The sequence below is a fragment of the Herpailurus yagouaroundi genome, unplaced genomic scaffold, assembly GCF_014898765.1.
Source record: "Herpailurus yagouaroundi ecotype Mexico unplaced genomic scaffold, PumYag 159, whole genome shotgun sequence".
Classification (NCBI taxonomy): domain Eukaryota; kingdom Metazoa; phylum Chordata; class Mammalia; order Carnivora; family Felidae; genus Herpailurus; species Herpailurus yagouaroundi.
In genome coordinates this window covers 36,790,372-36,811,065 of record NW_024412400.1, presented here as the reverse complement: position 1 = coordinate 36,811,065, position 20,694 = coordinate 36,790,372, and the positions used below count along the sequence as shown (strand labels likewise).

Genomic DNA, 20,694 nt, shown 5'->3' with positions numbered 1-20,694 from the left:
GTGCCTACTTTTCTCTTTGCGCACGCACATTTCCGTTTTCACTTTGCGGCTGCTGGTTCTGCGCCACGGGGGAGTCGTGTACGCCTGTGCTGCTCTGGCTCTTTGTATCTTGGGGAGGAGTCCCGGGTTAGAACGGACTTGGGACCTCTGTCAGTTACAATTGCAATTGCATTTAGGCAATTAACAGCGGTTTGTGATATCTCTGAGCTGTCAGATGTAGGAGGGCAGCGCCTCATGGCCTGGAGGAAGAAGCTTCGGAGCTAAAACCTTGGGGTGTGGCTTAGAAATAGGCTGAGGGGCCATGCGTCCAAATTCTGGGGCCTCGAGAGCTCAGAGTCCCCAACGAGCAGAGCAACGACCTTAAAAGGACCTTCGAGTTAATGAGATGGCGACATCCCCTGACAGTTTAAAGCTGTTCTCCCTTTCAGACAGGGGTGCACTGCGACCCTAATTTCATTTTATTAAGGTCACTGTGGTTGTGGTTGGGAAGGTTCCCCAGGGGAGGGCATTGAAGACCGAGCTGTAGTCTAGGGAGATGTGATAATAACCAATGGTGACAATGGCAGTGTGGACTGAGTGGGTGATAAAGGCTCAGGGGCAGGAAGGAGTTGAGGATTCTCAGATTTCTGATGTGGGCTGCTGGCATGTCTGCAGATGATCTCACCTTAAGAAATTCTTGCTCCTAATCTGTCTTAACTCCAAAAAACACTGGAGGGGTCCTGGAGTGAGCACACGTGTAAATCTATTCACAAAGACACTTAGATGCATACTTTGACCCAAAGGACACTCATTCCCATAGCCATACAGCTCTGTCATACCCATCCTTGTGAGCACACTGCTGTGTAAATACACACAGCCATATAGCTACTCATGATCATACACTTACACATACTCCATGCTCCAGACAATGGCCCTGATAAATGTATCCATCTCAGTTCAAAGAGCCTCTCCCAGAGCTGAGGTTACCTTGGGCTAAGTGTGGCCTCCAGGCCAAAAGAACACATGTTGATTTCTTTGGGCCTCTCTCTGGGAACTTCACACACAGCTCAGCCATTATCCTTCCTACTACATCCATGTCCAGTATGACTCTGGCTCTTCCTGGTTACCTTCCTATCACTGGCTTAATGGGAGGGATAAATGGAGTTTAAATTCAGGTAAGGGGTTTGCTTATCTGAATGTTTGCTGAGGCCTTTTCCAGAGCAGTAGTTCTGAATGTGTCTGCTGGACTCTTTTAAGAATCCAGTGAAAGCTGTGAACACTTTTCCCAGATAAACATAGCTGTGTAACCACGATTTTGAAAACAAAATCAGAACCTATCTTTTGGTCCCTAATTAAGAACTTCACTAGAAGTAAATCAGAGGATCAGTTTCCTGGTTGCCCTTTCTGTAGTTTTGAAGTGGTGCTAAAGGAGATAGAGTAGGGTTCCAAGTCCCCAGAGGATGAAGCATTGGGCCTCATCAAGTCTCAGGCCATGAGGATGGGGCAGTCTCTCTTTCTGTCCTTCTGTTACCCTTAGTTATGGAGCCAGGCTGTCAGTCTGCAGGTCCTCTGCTGGGCCATCAGTCATTCAGCTGGTTAGTGGAAGAGTTAGCAGGCAGGCAGTTCAAGCTTATCAGATATTTACTTATTTAGTGTTAGAAGGTCAGTTAAAAAGCCAGTAGGTCAAGTGATTTGTGGTTTAGAAACAATCAGCCAACTGGCCAGTCACTTAGCGTTAACTTTTTAGGTGGACAGTAGTCTGTCAGGATTCATCGGTCGAAGGTCGATATAATGATCAATCCATTCATCAGGGAGCCAGTTTTTGAGAATGCCGAACAGCTGGGTCACCAGTGGGACCAAAGGGCAGCTAGGGTGAAACCATTTGGATACAGAGTGTGTTTCTACTTGCTACATCGTGAAGACAATATGGTAGCACTACCCCCTCCTTATTTGCGGTTTTGCTTTCCATGGTTTCAGCCCCCAGTCAAATGTGATCCAGAAGCAGATCTTCCTTCTAAGTTATCCTCAGATCAGTAGCAGCTTAATGATACATCACTGTGCCTACGTGTTCACCTCACTTCATCTCATCATGTAGGTATTTGATCATCTCACAGCATAATAGAAAGGAGGGTGAGTGCAGTACAATATTTTGAGGGAAGGAAGGAGAGAGAGAGACCACATTCACAGAACTTTTATTACAGCATATTGTTATAATTTTTCTATTTTATTATTAATATTGTCTTACAGTGCTAATTTATAAATTAAACTTTATTATGTGCATGTATGTACAGGAAAAAACATCGTATATATAGGGTTCAGTATCTGGGGTTTTAGGCATCCACTGGGGGTCCTGGAATGTATCCCTTAAGGACAAGTGTGGGCTACTGTATAGGCAAGTGGAGAGGAGAGGTGACTCCTAGGCCACCAGAGGGAGCTTCAGTTTGCTGGGAAAGAGGAAATGCCATAGAACAAGGGCCAGGCAGAGTTGACACTAGACGGCAGTGTGGCGCCCCTTCCCAACCGTGCCCTGCACACTCCAGAGCTAAACCTCAGGCTTGTGGCAGCCCAGTCTCTGGCCAGCTTGCGGAAAGGCTCCAGAAAGGATTTCTCACCTAGGAAGTGCTTAACCAAGACATGCTTGACTCCCGAGCTAGGAGGAAGCCAGCCAGCTACGACCAGAAGGACTTGCCACTCCTAGGCACCACTGCCAGGAGCACACCAGCCATGGGGGAGGAGGGAGAATGGAGGAGCATCTTACCTGTCTCTCCCAGGGCCCAGAGGGTAGCAACTCCCTAAAGCTGAAGCACAGAGGGCAGGATCTGTCTTCGGTCGAGGTGCGTGCCACTTCCCGGGCTGCTGCTTCAGCAGCTGCTTCTCTAGGGGCTAAGGAGGGGCTAGACCAATTGACCTAAAGCCCATGACTCAATTCCTTTGCTGGACTCTGATCAGCTGCTCCTTCTGCGATGGGCAGTAACTCTAACGCCAAAGAGGGAGGTTAGATATAGATAATGAAGGAAACATGGGGAAAGGAGGAGCTAGGAGGTTAATTTCCCTTTGGGAATAGCTGAGATGTTTACGTAAGGTGTCAAATACGGCATTGGGCACAAAGGCAGGACTCAGAAGATTCGAGTTCTTTTCACCGCCAAAGGGAAGTGCAGGAGCCCAGGTAGTTGTATGCCTAGAGCATGATATTATGGCTCCAGATGGGCTTTCTGGCTTAACGGGCAGGAGCATATCCCGGCTCCAGCTGGTTTCCTTGTGTCAGAGCAGTTAAAAGAAAGAATAACTTGGGGACAATAGTGATTATAGAGGTGTCCTTGTGGCTAGCACTTTATGCACACTCTCACAGGAGGTATCACCCCCAGTTTACAGATGGGGAATCTGTGGTCTCACAGCTTACAATAGGAAGCGATGCAGAACTGGTTTTGAACTCAGCCTGTGTGGTCTCAAAGCTCTTTCCTTTTCTGGGATATCCTACTTCAGACACAAATGGGGAAGCAGAAGAAAGTGAAAGACTGGGAGGTTGCTAGGTCCTGAGGAAGATTGGCTGGGGGACTCCGGACAGGACGGTCCCCTTCAGAGATTCTGCAAACCTGGCATCCCACGTGGTGACAATGGCCTTTTTTCTCTCTCCCAGGCACGCAAGAAACGTGTCAACGACGGCAGTCTGTGCACAACCCCTTTGGCCTTGTGAGTCACCTTAGGGAACTTGGATTTTCTCTAGAAGGTAGGGGAGGACCAGGGGGTTTCAACAAGGAGGGGCATGGTTTGATTTGTGCAGTCCATGCACCAGAGAGAAATATCGAGCGTGGACTTAGCATATATTAGTAAACCCTCACACACTCACGTGGGGCCCGTGAGGAATGTTTCCTGCGAAGGTGGAGTGATGATGAGCAAGGGCTCAGGAGTCTGCTGCTTTGACTCCCAGGTCTGCCACTTCCCTGCTGGGAGGCCTTGGAGGATGACCTCTCCTCTCAGCTTCTTTCTCCAGGTTAAAAATGGGAGACAAGAAGGATGATCTCAGGGCCACAGGATTGCTATGAGACAGAAACAAGGCTTTGCTTGCAAAGCACAGCACAGTGCCCGGGACCCTGAGGCGCTCAGTGAACACTGACTCCTCCTCACGTCGAACACGTCTCCTGCTGCCTTCCCCATCCTCTCTCGGCCTAACGTCTCTGTACGCCCACTGTTGTGGCGACCGAGTCCATGCAGGCCTTGACCTGACAGCATCTTATGCTCTTGCTTTCTGCCTCAGGGCTTCTCGGACGCCAGGGTGCCCAGGTGAACCCTCTGCACTCCTGCGGGTCCTACCCAGCAACAGGGGGCAGACAGCCGAGGATGGGAGCAAGGGGTCAACGTCCCTCTGGTCTTCCTCCGGGTGAATGGTTCAGATGCGTCTCAGGTTTGTCAGGAGGTCGCGTGGGCTGGAGCCACCGGTGACCGTGGTGGCTCGGCCCACAACCCCACTGCAGCTTTCCCTCTTCCCTTTGTCACCTTCCCTGTCCTTCGCTCCTGTCCTCAGGACAACATTCCCTCATAAACACCTACACTTAAGGGTTTTTTGGGTTTTTTTTTATCCCCCTCAGACTGCTCTCGGAACGCAGGCTAAAACAACCCATGAGAAGATGATCCTACTTTCTTAGAAATGCTGCCTTAGGAAAAAGCGGGAAGAGAAATGGAGGGAGCTGGAATCACGAATGTAACAGAGATCATTCCCTGGACTAACGTTGACTCAGCTGTATGGCAGTTTTCAGGCTTTGCTTATTCACTTGTAGGAGGGTAGTGGAGTAAAGGGGCGGAGGAAGCGGAGCGCCAAGGGAGCTGGAAGAGGTCTGTTGTCTGGGAAAACCCACCCTCCAGTCCTGAATCTGCCACTTCCTACTGACTGTGGGATCCTGGGCAGAGGCCTACCTCTGGGCCCCGGTCTCACCACCTGTAAAATGGAGATAATAAATGCTTACACAGCCCAGGAGACATAATGGCTCTGCCAGTGTCCAGCCCCTGGTATGTGTTCGATAAATGGGAAGTCTTGGTAGAACAGCTCTGTGTAATCAGCTTTAGGCTGTTCAAGATCAAGTTTCTCCTCTTGCTTCTTGTGCACTTACTGAACTGCCACACTAAGCCCCTCAAAGGCAGAGATAGAAGAAATTTGTCATCAATAGATATACTATCCCTTTCAAGCAACTGACCCCAGTTTTACTGCCCAGACTAGCAGAGGCCTTAGGCCCTAGGCTTTGCTTGCCTTCTGTTGCAGGTCTGTTCCCAGGAGCAGACTCTGAGAGGGATGCATGTGGGAAGTTTACTCGTGAATGTTCTTGGGCCCAATGCTGCGGAGGAAGGGGAGGCAGGAGATGAGGCAGAAGTGGACTGTGATGCAGTCATGAGGCCTCCGCTGATGCCATGGGGAGTGCTGAAACAGGGATGGGATGGCCCCTCAGCGTTGTCACCAGGGTTTTCAATCCCTGCCTTGCCTACTCATTGGATGCGGCTGTCCCAGGAAGGAGACACTGCCAGCTGCTGGGGAAGAGTCGTGAAGTGGTCTTCCCAATATCCACTCCCCGTTCTTCCTTATTAAGAGGCACCTGGGGGCGCATGGGTGTCTCACTTGGTTAAGTGTCCGACTGCAGCTCAGGTCACGATCTCATGGTCCATGAGTTCCAGCCCTGCGTCAGACTCTGTGCTGACAGCTTGGAGCTCGGAGCCTGTTTCAGCTTCTGTGTCTCCCTCTCTCTGTGTCCCTCCCCCACTCACACTCTGTTTCTCTCAAAAAGTAAACATTTAAAAAATATTAAAAAAAAAAAAAAAGACACAGCAATGTGCCCAACAAAAATATTCACTCTCCTAGATTCCTTTGCAATGGAGGTGGGCCAATGGATCCTGTTCCAGCCAGTAAGATGTAAATAGCAGTCTGGGTTTCTGACACTCGGGCCACTGGGGAAAATGAAAGGCTTTATTTGCTTAACCATTGTATTCAGGTTTCTGTGGCACCCAGAGTCCTAAATGGTTTTGAGAGGCACTGTCGTGTCCTGCTTAAGAACATGGTCCTTCGAGGGGCGCCTGGGTGGCGGAGTCGGTTAAGCGTCCGACTTCAGCCAGGTCACGATCTCGCGGTCCGTGAGTTCGAGCCCCGCGTCGGGCTCTGGGCTGATGGCTCAGAGCCTGGAGCCTGTTTCTGATTCTGTGTCTCCCTCTCTCTCTGCCCCTCCCCCGTTCATGCTCTGTCTCTCTCTGTCCCCCAAAAATAAATAAACGTTAAAAAAAAAAATTAAAAAAAAAAAAAAAAGAACATGGTCCTTCGAGTTAAACGGGCAAGAGCTTTGAGTCCTACCTCTGCTGCCTACTGTGTGAAATCTCAGATGGGTCACGCCATCACACTTACCTGTTTCTATAAAGTGGGAATGATGGTACTACCTGACACGTGTCTCATGTAACCCTGGGGTAACCAGCCTGTTGCAGTTTGCCTGGAACGTGCTCAATTTTAGCAATGAAAAGTCCCTCATCCTGGGGAACTCCTTAGTCCCCGGCAAACCGGGACAGTTGGTCTCCCTATTCAAACACGCGCCCCAAACTACCCTATCTCCTTTACAGATGGAAGACTGGGCCCTCCCTGAAGGCTAGACATTATGTTTGATGCCATCCCTTAATGGCTGAGTATAACATCACTGCAAAGATTAGTTTTATATTATGTGGCTTTTTCATAAGAAAAGCAGCAACCACAGATGGTCAGAGGCACAGCTGGAATATTTTCCTGATCATTTAAATTTTTAACAGTTGTAACCCCACTATGTTTTAGTACTCATTGATATTCACCAGCAAATATGGTATCTTGTAGGGCTATTGGAAGGGTGAAATTAGTCTAGGAAAAGACTTTTCCATGATGTGTTACACAGTACAAGCGCTATGAAGTTGACCGGTGTCACACACACTTGGGTTGGACACTAGGCTTGGCTCTTCTGGAAAAGTGACTTCACCCCCGTACCCCACTCCAGCCTGCTTCCCCATTTGTGTTAGGGGTAATAGGAACTTCTTGAGAGCATTTGGATTGATAAAGAAATGCTTGTGGGGCATTTCTCAAGGGAAGTGTGACCCCAAAATGGTGCCTTTACTGCTCCCAGGTATCCAGAAGCCAGGCCTCAGGCCGCCCCCTGCCGAAGGGCTCCGCAGCTCTGGGAAGAGCCAAGTGGACCCTCCAGTGATACCTGCTCCTCACATCAAGGCCAGTCTCAGCTGGCAAGTGGGTTTCAGAGGCCAGGACGGCCTGACCAGACACTCTGAATTCGGCTGGTTCCTCTCAAGCACAAGTATTATTATTCATGAGATGGCTACAGGGCAGGAACCAACATTTAGTTCAGTGGCCTTGAGCAATGGGAGTTAATTGGGGCCCAGGCCAGAACTCTGGCCACTATCAAAGCCAGTACTGCAATGTAAAAACCCTAGCTGTTTTCTGCTCTGTACTTGGGGCTGTGTTTAAACACACCCGGGTACACCCACACTAGCTTGGGCTGCTAAATCTGTTCAGAAGGCTTCCTGAAGACTCACAGAAATGGAAGCATGCATCCCTGCCTCTCCTGTATCAGTTTTTAGGGGCCCTAGGCAAAGGGATCATTCACATCTTTCAAAAGCCTAATTCTGCTATAGCCTCGAAGATCCTCAAATAGGGTTAACAGCAGTATTAAGTTCTCCAATTGTTTATCAGTGAAATTTGAGAAACACTCTAGTCATGTTAGTATCTGCAGCTGTACTGAAAAAGGGTTAACTGCTCAATTGGGCTACAAAATTAACGTATACAATCGCTGGCTTCTGCTTGTACTGTGTACCTCAAAAGCCTGTGGTCTCATTTTAGTACCTTGGTTTTAAGTTTCAATTTCATTAATTTACTATTTTAAAAATATGTCTTTAGGGGAGCCTGGGCGGCTCAGTCAGTTAAGTGTCTGACTTCGGCTCAGGTCATGATCTTGAAGTCTGCGGGTTCGGGCCCTGCATTAGGCTCTGTGCTGACAGCTCAGAGCCTGGAGCCTGCTTCGGGTTCTGTGTCTCCCTCTCTCTCTGCCTCTTCCCAGCTCGTGCTCTGTCTCTCTCGCTCTCTCAAAAATAAATAATCATGAAAAAAATTTTTCAAAAAGTCTCATCTATATCATTAAATATTATGCAAATATTAGATAGCTACCTACCTATCATCTATCTCAATGTGGAAATACCTCCAAGACATACTGTTAAGGGAAGTAAGTTAATAAGAAATATATTTTAAGGGAAGCAAATCACAGAACAATATATACAAAGTGATCTTATTTAAAAATTACATATATTTGTACATCTGCATGGAAAATTTCTGGAAGAGTATCTGTCAAACAGCTCACAGTGTTCTCTCTGGAGGTGAGAAAAGAGAACTTCACTTGAAGCCACTTTCAGTATAGTTTGATTGTTTTCCAGTGAGCATGTATTAATTTTAATCATAAAAACAAGAAAGCTGAATTTGCACCCACACCTGCCATGAACTAAGCCATTAAGACCACTGCCCAGAAACCAAGAACTAAATGCATTAATCTCGGCTCAGTGCTCAATGTTTGTTTATGGAGAGAGATGTCTCAGTACTTGATGCTGAGGAAGGTATATTAATGATGTACATACCTGATGTCTTGGGAGGCAAAAACCTCTTACCTATGCTTTTAATGTTGACTTTTATCCAAAATATTTACCTTTATCAAGAGACGTTTCCAACTGATTTTTAAAACATCTTCTGATTCACTTTTGGTTTTAAATCTTCAAACTGTGTTTAGCAGTCCTAATTCAAACATACCGTGAGTGGAAGCAAAAACCAACTGATTAGGTTTAAATACTCAAGAGACAGCACATGATTTTCAGCAATGAAAGGAGCTGTGTAAATGGATTTCAAACCAGTCCAAGGCCACTAGCTGTGCATGTCCTCTGGGCCCCATGCGCAGCCTGCAGCCGGGCCACGGGTCCTGGCCTCTTTGCTCCGCAGGTACTGGCGAGTTGTCTAATTTGCAACATTTTTACTTACAACAACAACAACAACAAAAGGATACATTTCTAAAATACCAGAACTTACTTGAAAAGACCCATAGGTACAAACCATGACTTGTATGTACGAGTATTCTTCAAAAATTTATTTATAGAAATGGACGTATGTATCCAAAGGCAACATTAGACAAAAACAAAAAGTTTGGAATGCCAACGACACAGGAAAGTCTCACCTGCACTTTACATTTCTTCACAAGGAACTAGCACCATTTTAGTTCAGAGACCACAGATTTCATTATAATTGCTTCTAATATATAAAATACCTTATAAAGCTTATTTAACTATCTAGTAACAAAGTTCTTCCAAAAACTTATTTAAAAATCAGTTAGAATTTACCATTTGAAATTGACGAAAATGGTTTAAAAACTGATCTAATTCTAGGGCTGGTCAAAGGGAAGGGGCCATAATTGGTTTTATTGGAAGAAAGTGCCTGAATTCAGCTTCTGGCTTTCCTTCTAACCACCAAGCAGGTACAGTAAATTGAATATCACATAGGAATAAGAGCACATCTAAAACTGGCCTTAGAAAATATTTTCCCAGACTATAAAAATACTAAATGGGATACAAAAATCTCAGCATATACAGCAAATAGACTACAGCAGACAAATATTTAAAACATACTTAAAACTATCATCTACCACGATCATCATGAACATCAAGTATTATTCTAACAATTTTTCTATGATTCGTTCGGATTTGATATTTACTTCCCCTCAAGTTTTATTGTAACACCAGATATAGACCAAATTCGGTGTGTCTAGTGGAGGTTACTGGAGGCACCACTGAATAATTCTCTGCGTTCAATTGCTTCTTAAAGCGCTGAAAGTGCAAACTGTAGAGGAGCCAGTTTTCTGAGGTCAGGGGTCAGCACACTGCAGCCCATGAACACAGCCACACTCGTCTGGCTATGTGCTGTCTGTGGGTGCTTTCACGTTCCAAGAGCAGAGCTGAACAGTGAGGACTGTATGTGGCCTTTGGGTGCTCGAAGTCTGAAATCTTTACTATCTGGCCCTGTACCGAAAAAATTTGCCGACCCCTATTTCAGATAAATCACTTCAGGAAATGTTTCCTTGAAGTTAGGACAAGGTAAAATTGTCCCAGGTGAAGAAAATGCGGGCTGAGGTTTGCTGGTTCCATCATATAGTACCATGGCGGATCAAAATAATATACATGTGGATCGCCAACTTTGAGTATTGAATTATTATTCTGGCGTTGTAAGCAAAGTCTGGCTCTGATAAAAGTACCTTCCCTTTCTCTGTGAACTGGCCATTATGTACCAAGTAACTAACTCGTGTACCCAATTATAGCGACGTACTTACTGTTCAACCCAACCATCTATGTGGCTCTAAAACACAATTTCTAGCCTTTATAAATCAATAATCTTAAACCCTTGGCAACAGACAGAACTAGAAGCAGACCCTTCCCATCCCTCTCTATCGGCATAGATTCTATGAGCACTGTGCTGCTCACCTTTTAGAATCCTTCCCTGTGACATGCATCATAATAATTAGTACTAGTACTACTCCCCAGGCCCACAAACATGTCTCTTTTGACAAAGCGGACTAGGTTTTCTAGGGGGCACATGGGCTTGGAAGAATGCTTGTGGTGGTCCTGGCAAAAAGAGGTGTGGAACGTGACATCAACACCATTATAAAGAATCCGGACAGAATGCTCACTGGGCTTTTCTCTGTCTTGCCAGAGCTCAAAGATCAACCTGGCTGCAAACCTTGGGAATCTGGCTTCCATAAGGCCCAAGGCACTGAGAACTGGTGACAGGGTGACATCGTGAGCAGAGTAGAGGGTGAAGACCTCTTCTTTCCTGCCCTCCGCAGCACGCTGCATCCGGGTGACGGTCTGATTGAGGATGGGGTGGGCGCCCAGGAGTGCATAGCCCAGATACAGTTTCTTCTCCCGCCTCTCTCTCTCGTCCTCTATCTGATGTGTCTTGATCACCTTGAAGTGCTCCATGTCAATACAGCCATTTCTGGTGCACGGGAAGCTGACGTTGTGGCAGAAGTGGCAGAGCATGGAGTCTATGGGGTTGGCCGCTCGAAGCTGTTTGGTGGGGACATCCACGATCCTGGCCATGTCCTCGTAGGTCCTCTCCAGCTGGCTGTTTTTCAAACGTAAGAGGTATTGCCGACGCTGTTCCTTTTCCAGATACTGGTTTCTCAGGGGACAATAGCAGTTTCCGGAGCAGAAGAGAGCACTTGGCTGGTGCCTAAAATGAATCTTCTTCCAGTCAAAATCGGGGAGAAAACCATAAAGCAAGGCCAGCCCACTCTGGAGCGTCCGGCTTTTCCCAGTGGTCTCCAAGTAAAGTTGGTCTGTGGACCAGTTATTCGGCAGGAGTTTGTGTTTCTTTAGATAGATGTCCCTCAGCAGCTGGCCATTCTGCAAATGCTGCACGACTCCTGAAACACAGGGACACGAGCTGCGCTCACTACTAGCTCAGCAGAAGGAGTAGCAAAGGGAAGTCAAGTCTGTGGCCAACTCTACAATGCTTTACATCAGTGCCTGAGAATATAACCAAAACCATCCCCCAGCGTGTGGAAGCTCCATCAGCTCGTGAAGGGAGCCCCTTGGGGTTATCATCCATGAAGGGATGGGCAGAGCTGGGGAGCACCAATCCCTCCCTTCCTGCCCAGCCCCTTCCCTGGGAAGGGGCATCGTGACTGGTGGGCCTCAGAAGGCAGGAAATGCCCTGCTGGTAGGTGTCAAGGCTGTAATTGGCATGGGCCTAAGGAGAGCTTTCTCCAACCTGCCCAAGGACACAGCATTCTTTAGTATGCAGTGAGGGCCCATGGGAATCACTCAGGTAAAGAAAAAAAGTTGCTTGCTGGCTCCCTAGTCCCCTCACTGCCGTGGAGTTCTCTCCCTCATTCTCCCTACTCTCCCAAGCGAAGGCTCTCTGCTAACCTTCTAGCGGCATTCCGTCTAATCCTGCCGCAGGGTTACCAGCTCATCAAGGATATACTGTCTGCACAGATATGGAATGATTGCTCAGATACCGGATAGAATACTTGAAAAAAAGCAAAGGGCAGAACAGTACATTTATTATAGCCCTTTTAAATAAAAATGAGGGAAAAGTAAGAATGTATATTTGTAGTTTTGCATAAACTACAGAATGTGTCTGTGTTTTGCATAAAGACCCTTTGGAAGGACATGCAAGAAACTAATACCAATGGTTACCTGGGGATGACAGGGGCACAGAAATGGGATAAATGGAACATAAGAACAAAAATTTTAAATTTACCTGTTAACTAAAAGTTTAACAAGTTTTATTTTTGAACCACCGCAGTATGGTAACACATTATCTTGAAAAAAAAAAAAAAAAGAAGAAGAAGAAAAGCCTTATCTTCAAACAGAAAACAATCTGCAAGCTCACCCTCCAAGCAGTAGGATGTAGGGGTGATGGAATCTCAGCAACAGATATGAATTCTCGGAGAGGGTAAGCCACATGCAGGCCCCATGACCAGTTCATGACCAATGTCACTTATTCAGATGCCCAAATGATATGAAAACCTGAGACAACTCAAGGCTGAGGTGCGTGAGACAGAGGGAACTGCTTTGGCCCGGGAAGGGGAACAGCTAAAGAAAGTATCATGAAGGGTGTCTGGGTCCCGTTCTGAAGGAAGAATATCGAGGGAATTCCTTCAGAGATCGGCGCTGACACAGGTCTTAGGCATTTATTTCCAAAATGATTTGCATAAAGAGGCAAACCATGAGTGACAAAGATTAAGAATCTGTGTCTGGCCCCAATTCACCTCTGGGTCTACCTATGCCTAGGCTACATACATCAAGGCTGAGTGCTTCCCACATGCCAGATCTTTCTCCTTTCATCCTCACAAAAGCCTGATAAAGAAAGCATATTATCATCATACCCAATTTCCTTATTTTACAGCTGAAGAAACCGAGCTGTTAAGCGGCAGAGTTGGAACTCAAGACCCCCAATATCCCCGCAGGCCCAACCTCACCCTCCTAGTCCCTGCTCACAGTGCCTTCTCCCTGCATTTTCATGCAGAAATACTATGTTCTAGCCATTTAGGGTCTCCTATCCTCTCCCAACATATATCTCTTCATGGCTTTGTTCATGCCCTTCCCCTTGCTCTGCCTAGAGAAATCCTCATCCAGTCTCTACCTTCAATACTGCCTTCTCTGTAGTCTTCCTTCCTCCTCCTCCAGGTCAGATCAAGAATTCCTTCCTGGGACACCTGGATGACTCAGTTGGTTGAGCGTCTGACACTCGATTTCGGTTCAGGTCATGATCTCACGGTTCGTGAGTTTGAGCCCCGCATCTGGCTCTGTGCTAACAGTACAGAGCCTGCTTGGGATTCTCTCTCTCCCTCTCTTTCTGCCCCTCCCATGCTCTCTCTTTCAGAATAAATAAGCTTAAAAAAAATTCCTTCCTGTTCCAATTTGTCACTGGATCTCCAGGGCTTGAGCTTTAATCACTGAGCTTAGAGTAGGCTGGCACCGTGCTAGGCATTTTACACACGCTAGTCTCACTCACCGCCTCACCGGCCCTGTCGGGCGGACGTCAACGGTCCCGTTTCACAGGCCTGTGCACTCTACAGCCCTGGGTCTACTCTGTAGGACCGTGCAGCTTGCAGCAGCATGGTGAGCTGCCTTCTTGCATGCTGTCCCATGGCAGCTGCAGGTTCCTTTAGGACAAGCCGGGGAGCATCTACTCATCCAGCCACTCCTCTCTCCTACACTCAGCAGCTGCCAAAGCGTCTTGAATAGAGTAGGCACTAATGATCAATCTTATATAGTTACTGTGGGGGTGCCAAAAGTGTTTCAGTTATAAATGGTTATTCTAACATCCATATGTTTTTAACGAAATTTAGAATAGAAGATAAAAGTGAGCATTAAAAAAGAGAATAAGGGAACAGGAACAAACAGTACTGAGAAAATGATTTCTAGAGTAATGTTGATTTAGAAAACGATGTAGATAATAGACCAATTGAGAAGAGAGGTCAGAATGAACAATTGTCTCTAAGTGTGTAAGGGCCACCTCCCCCAACCTCTTTTCAGGGAACAGCCCCTGGATCTAGTGGCTGGGCCCCCACTGCTCAATGCCTAGTCACCCTGACCTCCTAGCCAGCTGATGGGCACTGACCCTGAAGGACCCCATCAGACACACACACTCTCTCTCTCTCTCAAGAATTTGGACTTGGGGCACTCAGTAGTCGGGTGAACATCTGACTCTTGATTTTGGGTCAGGTCATGATCCCAGGGTTGTGGGAATGAGCCCTGTGTCTGGCTCCATGCTGAGTATGGAACCTGCTAGAGATTCTCTTTCTCTCCCCTCTACCCCTCTCCCCTGCTCGTGCTTTCTCTCTAAAATTAAAAAAAAAAAGGACACCCATGAGGGAAAAAAAGAATTTGGACTTGCAGTTCATCTCTGGGTGTGGCTAAGACTGTCACTCTGTGGACAGAGCAAAACCACAGAAGCTGGGACAGACAGCTTTTTTTATTCCTGGTTCCAGTCTCTGGAGGCCTGGTCATATTCTTGCCCTTAAATCTAAGTCTGTGAATCACCCTGAATCCTTACAATAAATGTCCCTCTTTTGCTTGAGTTGGTTTCTGTTGCTTGCAACCAGAGAGTGTGACCAATGGTTCTCAGCAAGCATGGCTCTGGTCTCAGGGAGCGTTTGGGGGTTGAGTTGTCACAATAATGTGGGGAAGAACATTCTTGATACTTAGTGGGTGGGGGCCACGGAGCTAGACAGTCTCCACAAGGAACTGTTCTCTGTCCCACCTAACTTTTGTGTACCACAAAATATTCCCACACATGAAAAACCTGTTAAAATACTTTAGCCTACAACCTGTTTCTTTGTGTCGTAAATATAAAACCATTTTTACATACGATTAACATCCACTGATTTTTTCCAGATATGCAGTATAAATTAAGGGACGTCTGATCTTACTTTGATCAGAACTTGCCAAAAAAATCATGTCCCAAAACATGGTTTTAGAGTCCCCGCTGTAATATCCCTTAGTCAGACTGCATTTACAACTGTCACAGTTGTCACAGTTGTCCGCATAAATAACCGACTGTGTCATTCTATTTGCTAGTGTGGGTGTGCTCAAGCTTTTATATATTTTTTTTTAATTTTTTTTTTCAACGTTTATTTATTTTTGGGACAGAGAGAGACAGAGCATGAACGGGGGAGGGGCAGAGAGAGAGGGAGACACAGAATCGGAAACAGGCTCCAGGCTCTGAGCCATCAGCCCAGAGCCCGACGCGGGGCTCGAACTCACGGACCGCGAGATCGTGACCTGGCTGAAGTCGGACGCTTAACCGACTGCGCCACCCGGGTGCCCTCAAGCTTTTATATTGAGACATAAAATTATATAACAAATTCATTCCCTTTTGTTTCTTCTTTATATTAGAGTTAGGGTATCTGATATAATTGCCCTTCTTTAAAATAGGTCATATTATATTTGAATTTCACTTCAGGATGGTTAAAGGAGCACCACAAAATACCTGTTAACAAAAAGAGGTGCGTGGTCTGATAGGATGAGAACTCCTGTTTTAAACTACTACAGGCCTGGGGTGCCTGGGATTCTCTCTCCCTCTCTCTCTGCCCCTCCCACACCTGAGCATACACTCTCTCTCAAATAAATAAACTTTAAAAAATATGTGACAAATCCACAGGGCCAACCATAGGACAGAGACCTTCCTTCCATCAAAGCTGAGGTCCTACAGTACTGGTGGGACAAGGCAACAACATGGCCGGTAGGTTCTCCCGATTCTTCCAAAAAGACTGGTGACCATGCAAAAGGTCCTTTGAGATCCCAGACTGAAGTAGGAAGAAACCAGAACCTATTGGGAGATTCCCAGTTCCTTCTCTTCTCAACAGAGGTGACCCCACAGTTAACTCACCAACCTAACATGACAGTGAACTGGCTGTGTAGTGGTATGAACAGGGCTACAGAGAGAAAGATGGGTTTCTGTGAGGAACACTCTCAGCCAAACTCCGTGCTCACTGGGGATCTGCCATATGTGTTTGTTCCTGAGATCTCTCCCATCCAAACTTAATCAGGTTATTTTCTTTGAAGTATCGAAGGACATGGGATTGGTTACAGCAATTATGGCCCAGCAAGAGTGGGATAATAGGCAGACATCAGAAATGATGCTGTTAAAAAATAATATAAAAACAGAGAGATGAATCATAAGAGACTCGTGAATACAGAGAACAAACTGAGGGTTGCCGGAGGGGTCTTGGGTCGGGGGATGGGCTTGGGCAAGGGGCATTAAGGAGGACACTTGCTGGAATGAGCACTGGGTGTTATAAGTAGGTGATGAATCACTAAATTCTATTCCTGAAATCATTATTACACCATATGTTAACTAACGTGGATTTAAATTAAAAAAAAAAAAAAAAAGAAATGATGTTGTTGACAAATATTTGTTCACAGGGAAAGACTATCACAACGTACCGTTAAACGAAAAGGTGAGTTACAAAACACTGTGTTTAGTAAGCTACCGCTGTGTGCGCGTAAGCATGCACATAAACGAAAGAAAACAGGATACTAATTTCTTCAGTGGACTAGGGTTATGGGTACTTTACGTTTTTCTTCCTTTTGCTTGCTGTCTTTCCTAACTTCTCTTCCATTGACTATACTGCTTTTGCAATATAAAAAGGGTTATTTTTAATTTTTAGAAATCGTGTGTGTAGAGACGTTGGTGGACTCAGAGCTGCTTGAGGTACTAGCCCTTATTCACTCCCGTGAGCCCACAGAGCCTAGCCCAGGCGCATCTGCTCTGATGTACGCCAAATGGAAGAGCACACAGGAGAAGGAACGAGCAAATGGCCGCTGTGCATACCTGTCTGCGTGAGCTCGCCCATCTCACACAGTGCGTGATTGGGGTAAAGCGGCAGGGAGTGCAGGGGGCTTTCGAAAGAGGCTCCGGATCCTTTTGACATGTGACTAACGAAAGCTTCCAGTTTAGGGTGATACGGTTTCCTAAAGAGACAACACAGAGAATTAGTGGTCACCGTGCTCCAAAACGGTCCACAAGGGTTTCAACCCCAGTCAGCAAAATCTCAGGCGTGGCATGCCCTGCTCACCCACTGTCACAGGTACTGGCTTAATCGCTTCTAAATTCCAGTACCATTATTACGTGACCACTGACGTTCCACAAGGCCAGCCTGAGCCCCTAACCTCTGCTGAAGCAGCCATCATTCCCAGCACTATGGGTGTCACCTTTGCCCTCCACCACCCAGATCCCCAACCTGCGCCCCTCCGGTCTCCCTCCCCAGGCGGCTACGGAATCCCACCGGGTAGTCATGTCCAGGCTGGGAACCCTTCTTGACTTCTCCCTCCCCTGCTCCCACACATGCCATCTGCCACCCAATCCTGCAGACGTGTCCTCCTGGGGCTTCTCTACCCCCCTTCTCCTGCATCCCTGCAGCCACGACCTGCAGCTTTTGTCCGTATGGCACGGGCTCCTCTTTGGTCTACTTTAGCCTAATCTTGCTCGTCTAATCTTGCCTTTTTCACAGCCGGGGATCGACCTAAAGGCAAGGCCGACCGTCCCTGCACTTGTTCACTGCCATCTTCCCATGGAAGCGGTGTGTGGCCCATCTGCCTGTTCCAACCCTACCTCACTTGAGGTTCAGGGCTCCCCACCCTCTCCATTCTAATGCTGGGCTCTGGTCACACGCAACCAACTGCCTTCTGTACCCCCAACATATCTTGTTCTTTCATGCTTCCAACACTTTCCACATGCTGCCCCTTCCTCCTAGCAAACCTACCTCAACCTGCCCCTCAGTAATCCTTAACTGACCTGGGGGAAAATCTCCTTTGAAGAAAATTAACTGATTAAGGTAACCAAGATCGCCATAGTTCTCTACAGTTCACATTGCATTTTGCACATACAGTATTTCATTTCATGGGAGGGTGGTTATGAAGAGCTAAAAAACATCTTTTTTTGGTAATATCTGACATCATTTATATTTTTGCCATGAAGTACATGGGTAAATCAAGATTTATCTTTCTAACGGCTGATATACAATTTCCCTGAATAATGAAATGACCTGTGAATGTATATCCATTCTTCAGCTGAACAGAAGTGAACAGATAAGACTAGTTCCCAGCTAAGCTAAAGCAGCATGAAAAGGAAGCAAGGATAAATTGTCCCGATGGCAGACCTCTCTTGTCTGAAAGCCCAGTTAACTTTGACAATGCTTTTAAAGTAACTACTAAAATGCTTCTATTATCTTTCAAAAACATAACGCTAAAAAAAGAGTCCATCTTTAAAAAAATGTTTTAAAATTAGAGAATGCTGGGGCGCCTGGGTGGCTCAGTCTGTAAGGCTTCTGACTCTTGGGTTTTGGCTTAGGTCATGATGTCATGGTCCTAAGATGGAGCCCCCAGTTGGGCTCTGTACTGGGTCTGGAGCCTGCTTGCGATTCTCTCTCTCCCTCTCTCTGCCCCTTTTCCGTGTGTGTGTGTGTGTGTGTGTGTGTGTGTGCGCGCGCGCGCACGCGCGTGCGCTAGCGTTCTCTCTAAACAAACAAATAAACTTTAAAATTAGAGAATGCTAATCCTAATACAGTCTAATTATCCTGGATTGCTGCAGGGCATTGTGTCTTTTCATAAACACAGAGGGTATGTTGTTCCTCCTGAGGCTAAAACAGATAAACATTTGCAAACTGGGGAATAAGGTTTCCAGACTGACAATGAGGCTGCCAATATGAATCCACACAAACAAAGGCTATCTGTCAACAGGAGTCAAATGTTCTGTTCCAGGTCATTATTATGGGCTGGTGATTTTTGAGGATCTGAGAAGGCTTTGCTGCCAATTTCAGGAATGAAATTTCACTACGGGAAGTGTTTGCAGAGCTGGTGCAAGTTTTCAGGGCATCTGACTACTTAATGGTGTGTTAATATCTAACTATACATACGAAAACTTGTTTTGGGTCTGGAAAGACAGGTGATTCATGGAAGAAAAACTTCATATACAGAAGAGATGGCAGATGGATGGATCTTTTTAACAGGAAGAGGACCAGGTAACCTGAGTCCCAGGCCTGTCCTGGATCTGAGTGACCAGGTCCTATCTGCCAAGGCCATGGCTCCACCCCTGCAGCCAAGAGGGTACCTAGTACGTGGCAGATACTCCAAAACACATGTGAATGAATTCAACTGGGAAGTGCCCCAACCTTAGATGCTTTATGAAAAGTATAAGCCTCCCATAATCTGTAGCAATGAATATGGCAAGTTCCTACAGTGGTTTATTAAAATATTCAGATTTCAATGGAAGTACTATGAGTGAAACTGCTAATTGTGCTAATTGTGATTCTCTTTGAGCAAACTATAGGTAGGCTCCTCTGAATCACCTTCCCAACTAGGCCTCAACCTTTGGACTTCCATGTTCTTTTTGGACTTATGTCCTTCTTTGCATCATTCAGTTTTAGAAAACATCCTGCTAAGTCAATGTAGCCAGAGTCTCCTGCTCCTGATATCTGGTCAAATTCCTCATCTCCCAGGTGATATCTGCTCACCCTTGTCTGCCTTCAGCAATCTCCTCACCCCTGAGGTTTCTCTTTAGTCATTTTCCATCCACTGACCCCCACCCTGATCCTTGGCTGTAAGTTTCCACTGCCCATGTTGTATTTGGATTTGAGCCGAGTTCTTTTTTTTTTTTTTTTAATCTTTTTAAATGTTTACTTATTTTTGAGAGAGACAGAGACAGAGTGTGAACAGGGGAGGGGCAGAGAGAGGGAGACACAGAATCCGAAACACGCTCCAGGCTCTGAGCTATCAGCCCAGAGCCCGACGCGGGGCTCGAACTCACAAGCCATGAGATCGTGACCTGAGCCGAAGTCGGACGCTGAACCAACTGAGCCACCCAGGCGCCCCAGTGCCCAGTTCTATGCTAAGGTCTCTGCTCTCCTACTGCATTAGTTCCTGGATAAAATCTGTTTTTGCTACTACTACTGTCTGGTTCTGCTTTTTCTTTTAACAGTTGTACACTAAAATCTGTTCTCCTCCTCTTGGGAACTTGGTTAGATCCCACGTCTGAGGCCCTGGTGGTTAGGTAGAGCCACATGGTATTCTTTACCAATGGAATGGAAGGATGTATCCCACTTATGGGTTTAGGTTTTCAGATCATGGGGTGCCCCTTCACACTCTTTTCCTTCCCACGGGCCACTATTTAGACATGGCAGCAGTCCTAGTTCAATCATGTAGACATCCCTAGGGCACGATGGGGGCAATGACCTGGAAGGAACCTGGGGCCCTAAATGACCAAGTGGAGTCCCGTCCTATGACCTGGATCACTCATCTCAGACCTTCACAGAAGGAAAAGATAAACCTCTTTGTTATTTGAGGCAATGTATTCTTCAGTCTCTTTGTTACAAAAGGCTAGCCTTACTCTGACTAACATAGAAATGATGACATTTGTGACGATGAATTTTTCTTCGGGAAAAACTCATGTCATTGTAGCCTCATTGGAAATCAGCTTTCATATTGAAAACTGGAAGAATTAAAAGAGTTACTATCTTAAGGCTTCAAACTGTTCACGTCCAGAATAGTTGTTTACATTTTTATATGCATTATTCACTTCTCTCTATGCCACAAACCTCGAGACAGAACCCTGAGGCTAATCTACACACCCATGGGAAAATTTATTGTGCTTTAGCTATAATCTGAGCAATT

The 20,694-nt window shown here is 46.3% G+C and overlaps 1 protein-coding gene across 4 annotated transcripts in view; it reads right to left on the bottom strand.

Annotated features, from left to right (window-relative positions):
* Window positions 1-9,079: 9,079 nt before the first annotated feature.
* The window catches only part of PXYLP1 (2-phosphoxylose phosphatase 1), a 72,588-nt gene continuing 60,973 nt past the window's right edge, over window positions 9,080-20,694 (bottom strand). For all 4 annotated transcript variants that reach the window (XM_040480338.1, XM_040480339.1, XM_040480340.1 and 1 more), the window contains 2 exons: window positions 16,859-16,998; window positions 9,080-11,435 (listed from right to left, as the gene is read on the bottom strand). In XM_040480338.1, the coding sequence (XP_040336272.1) occupies window positions 10,495-11,435; window positions 16,859-16,998 (1,081 nt within the window). In that variant the 3' untranslated portion in view covers window positions 9,080-10,494. The remainder of the gene's footprint in view (window positions 11,436-16,858; window positions 16,999-20,694) is intronic.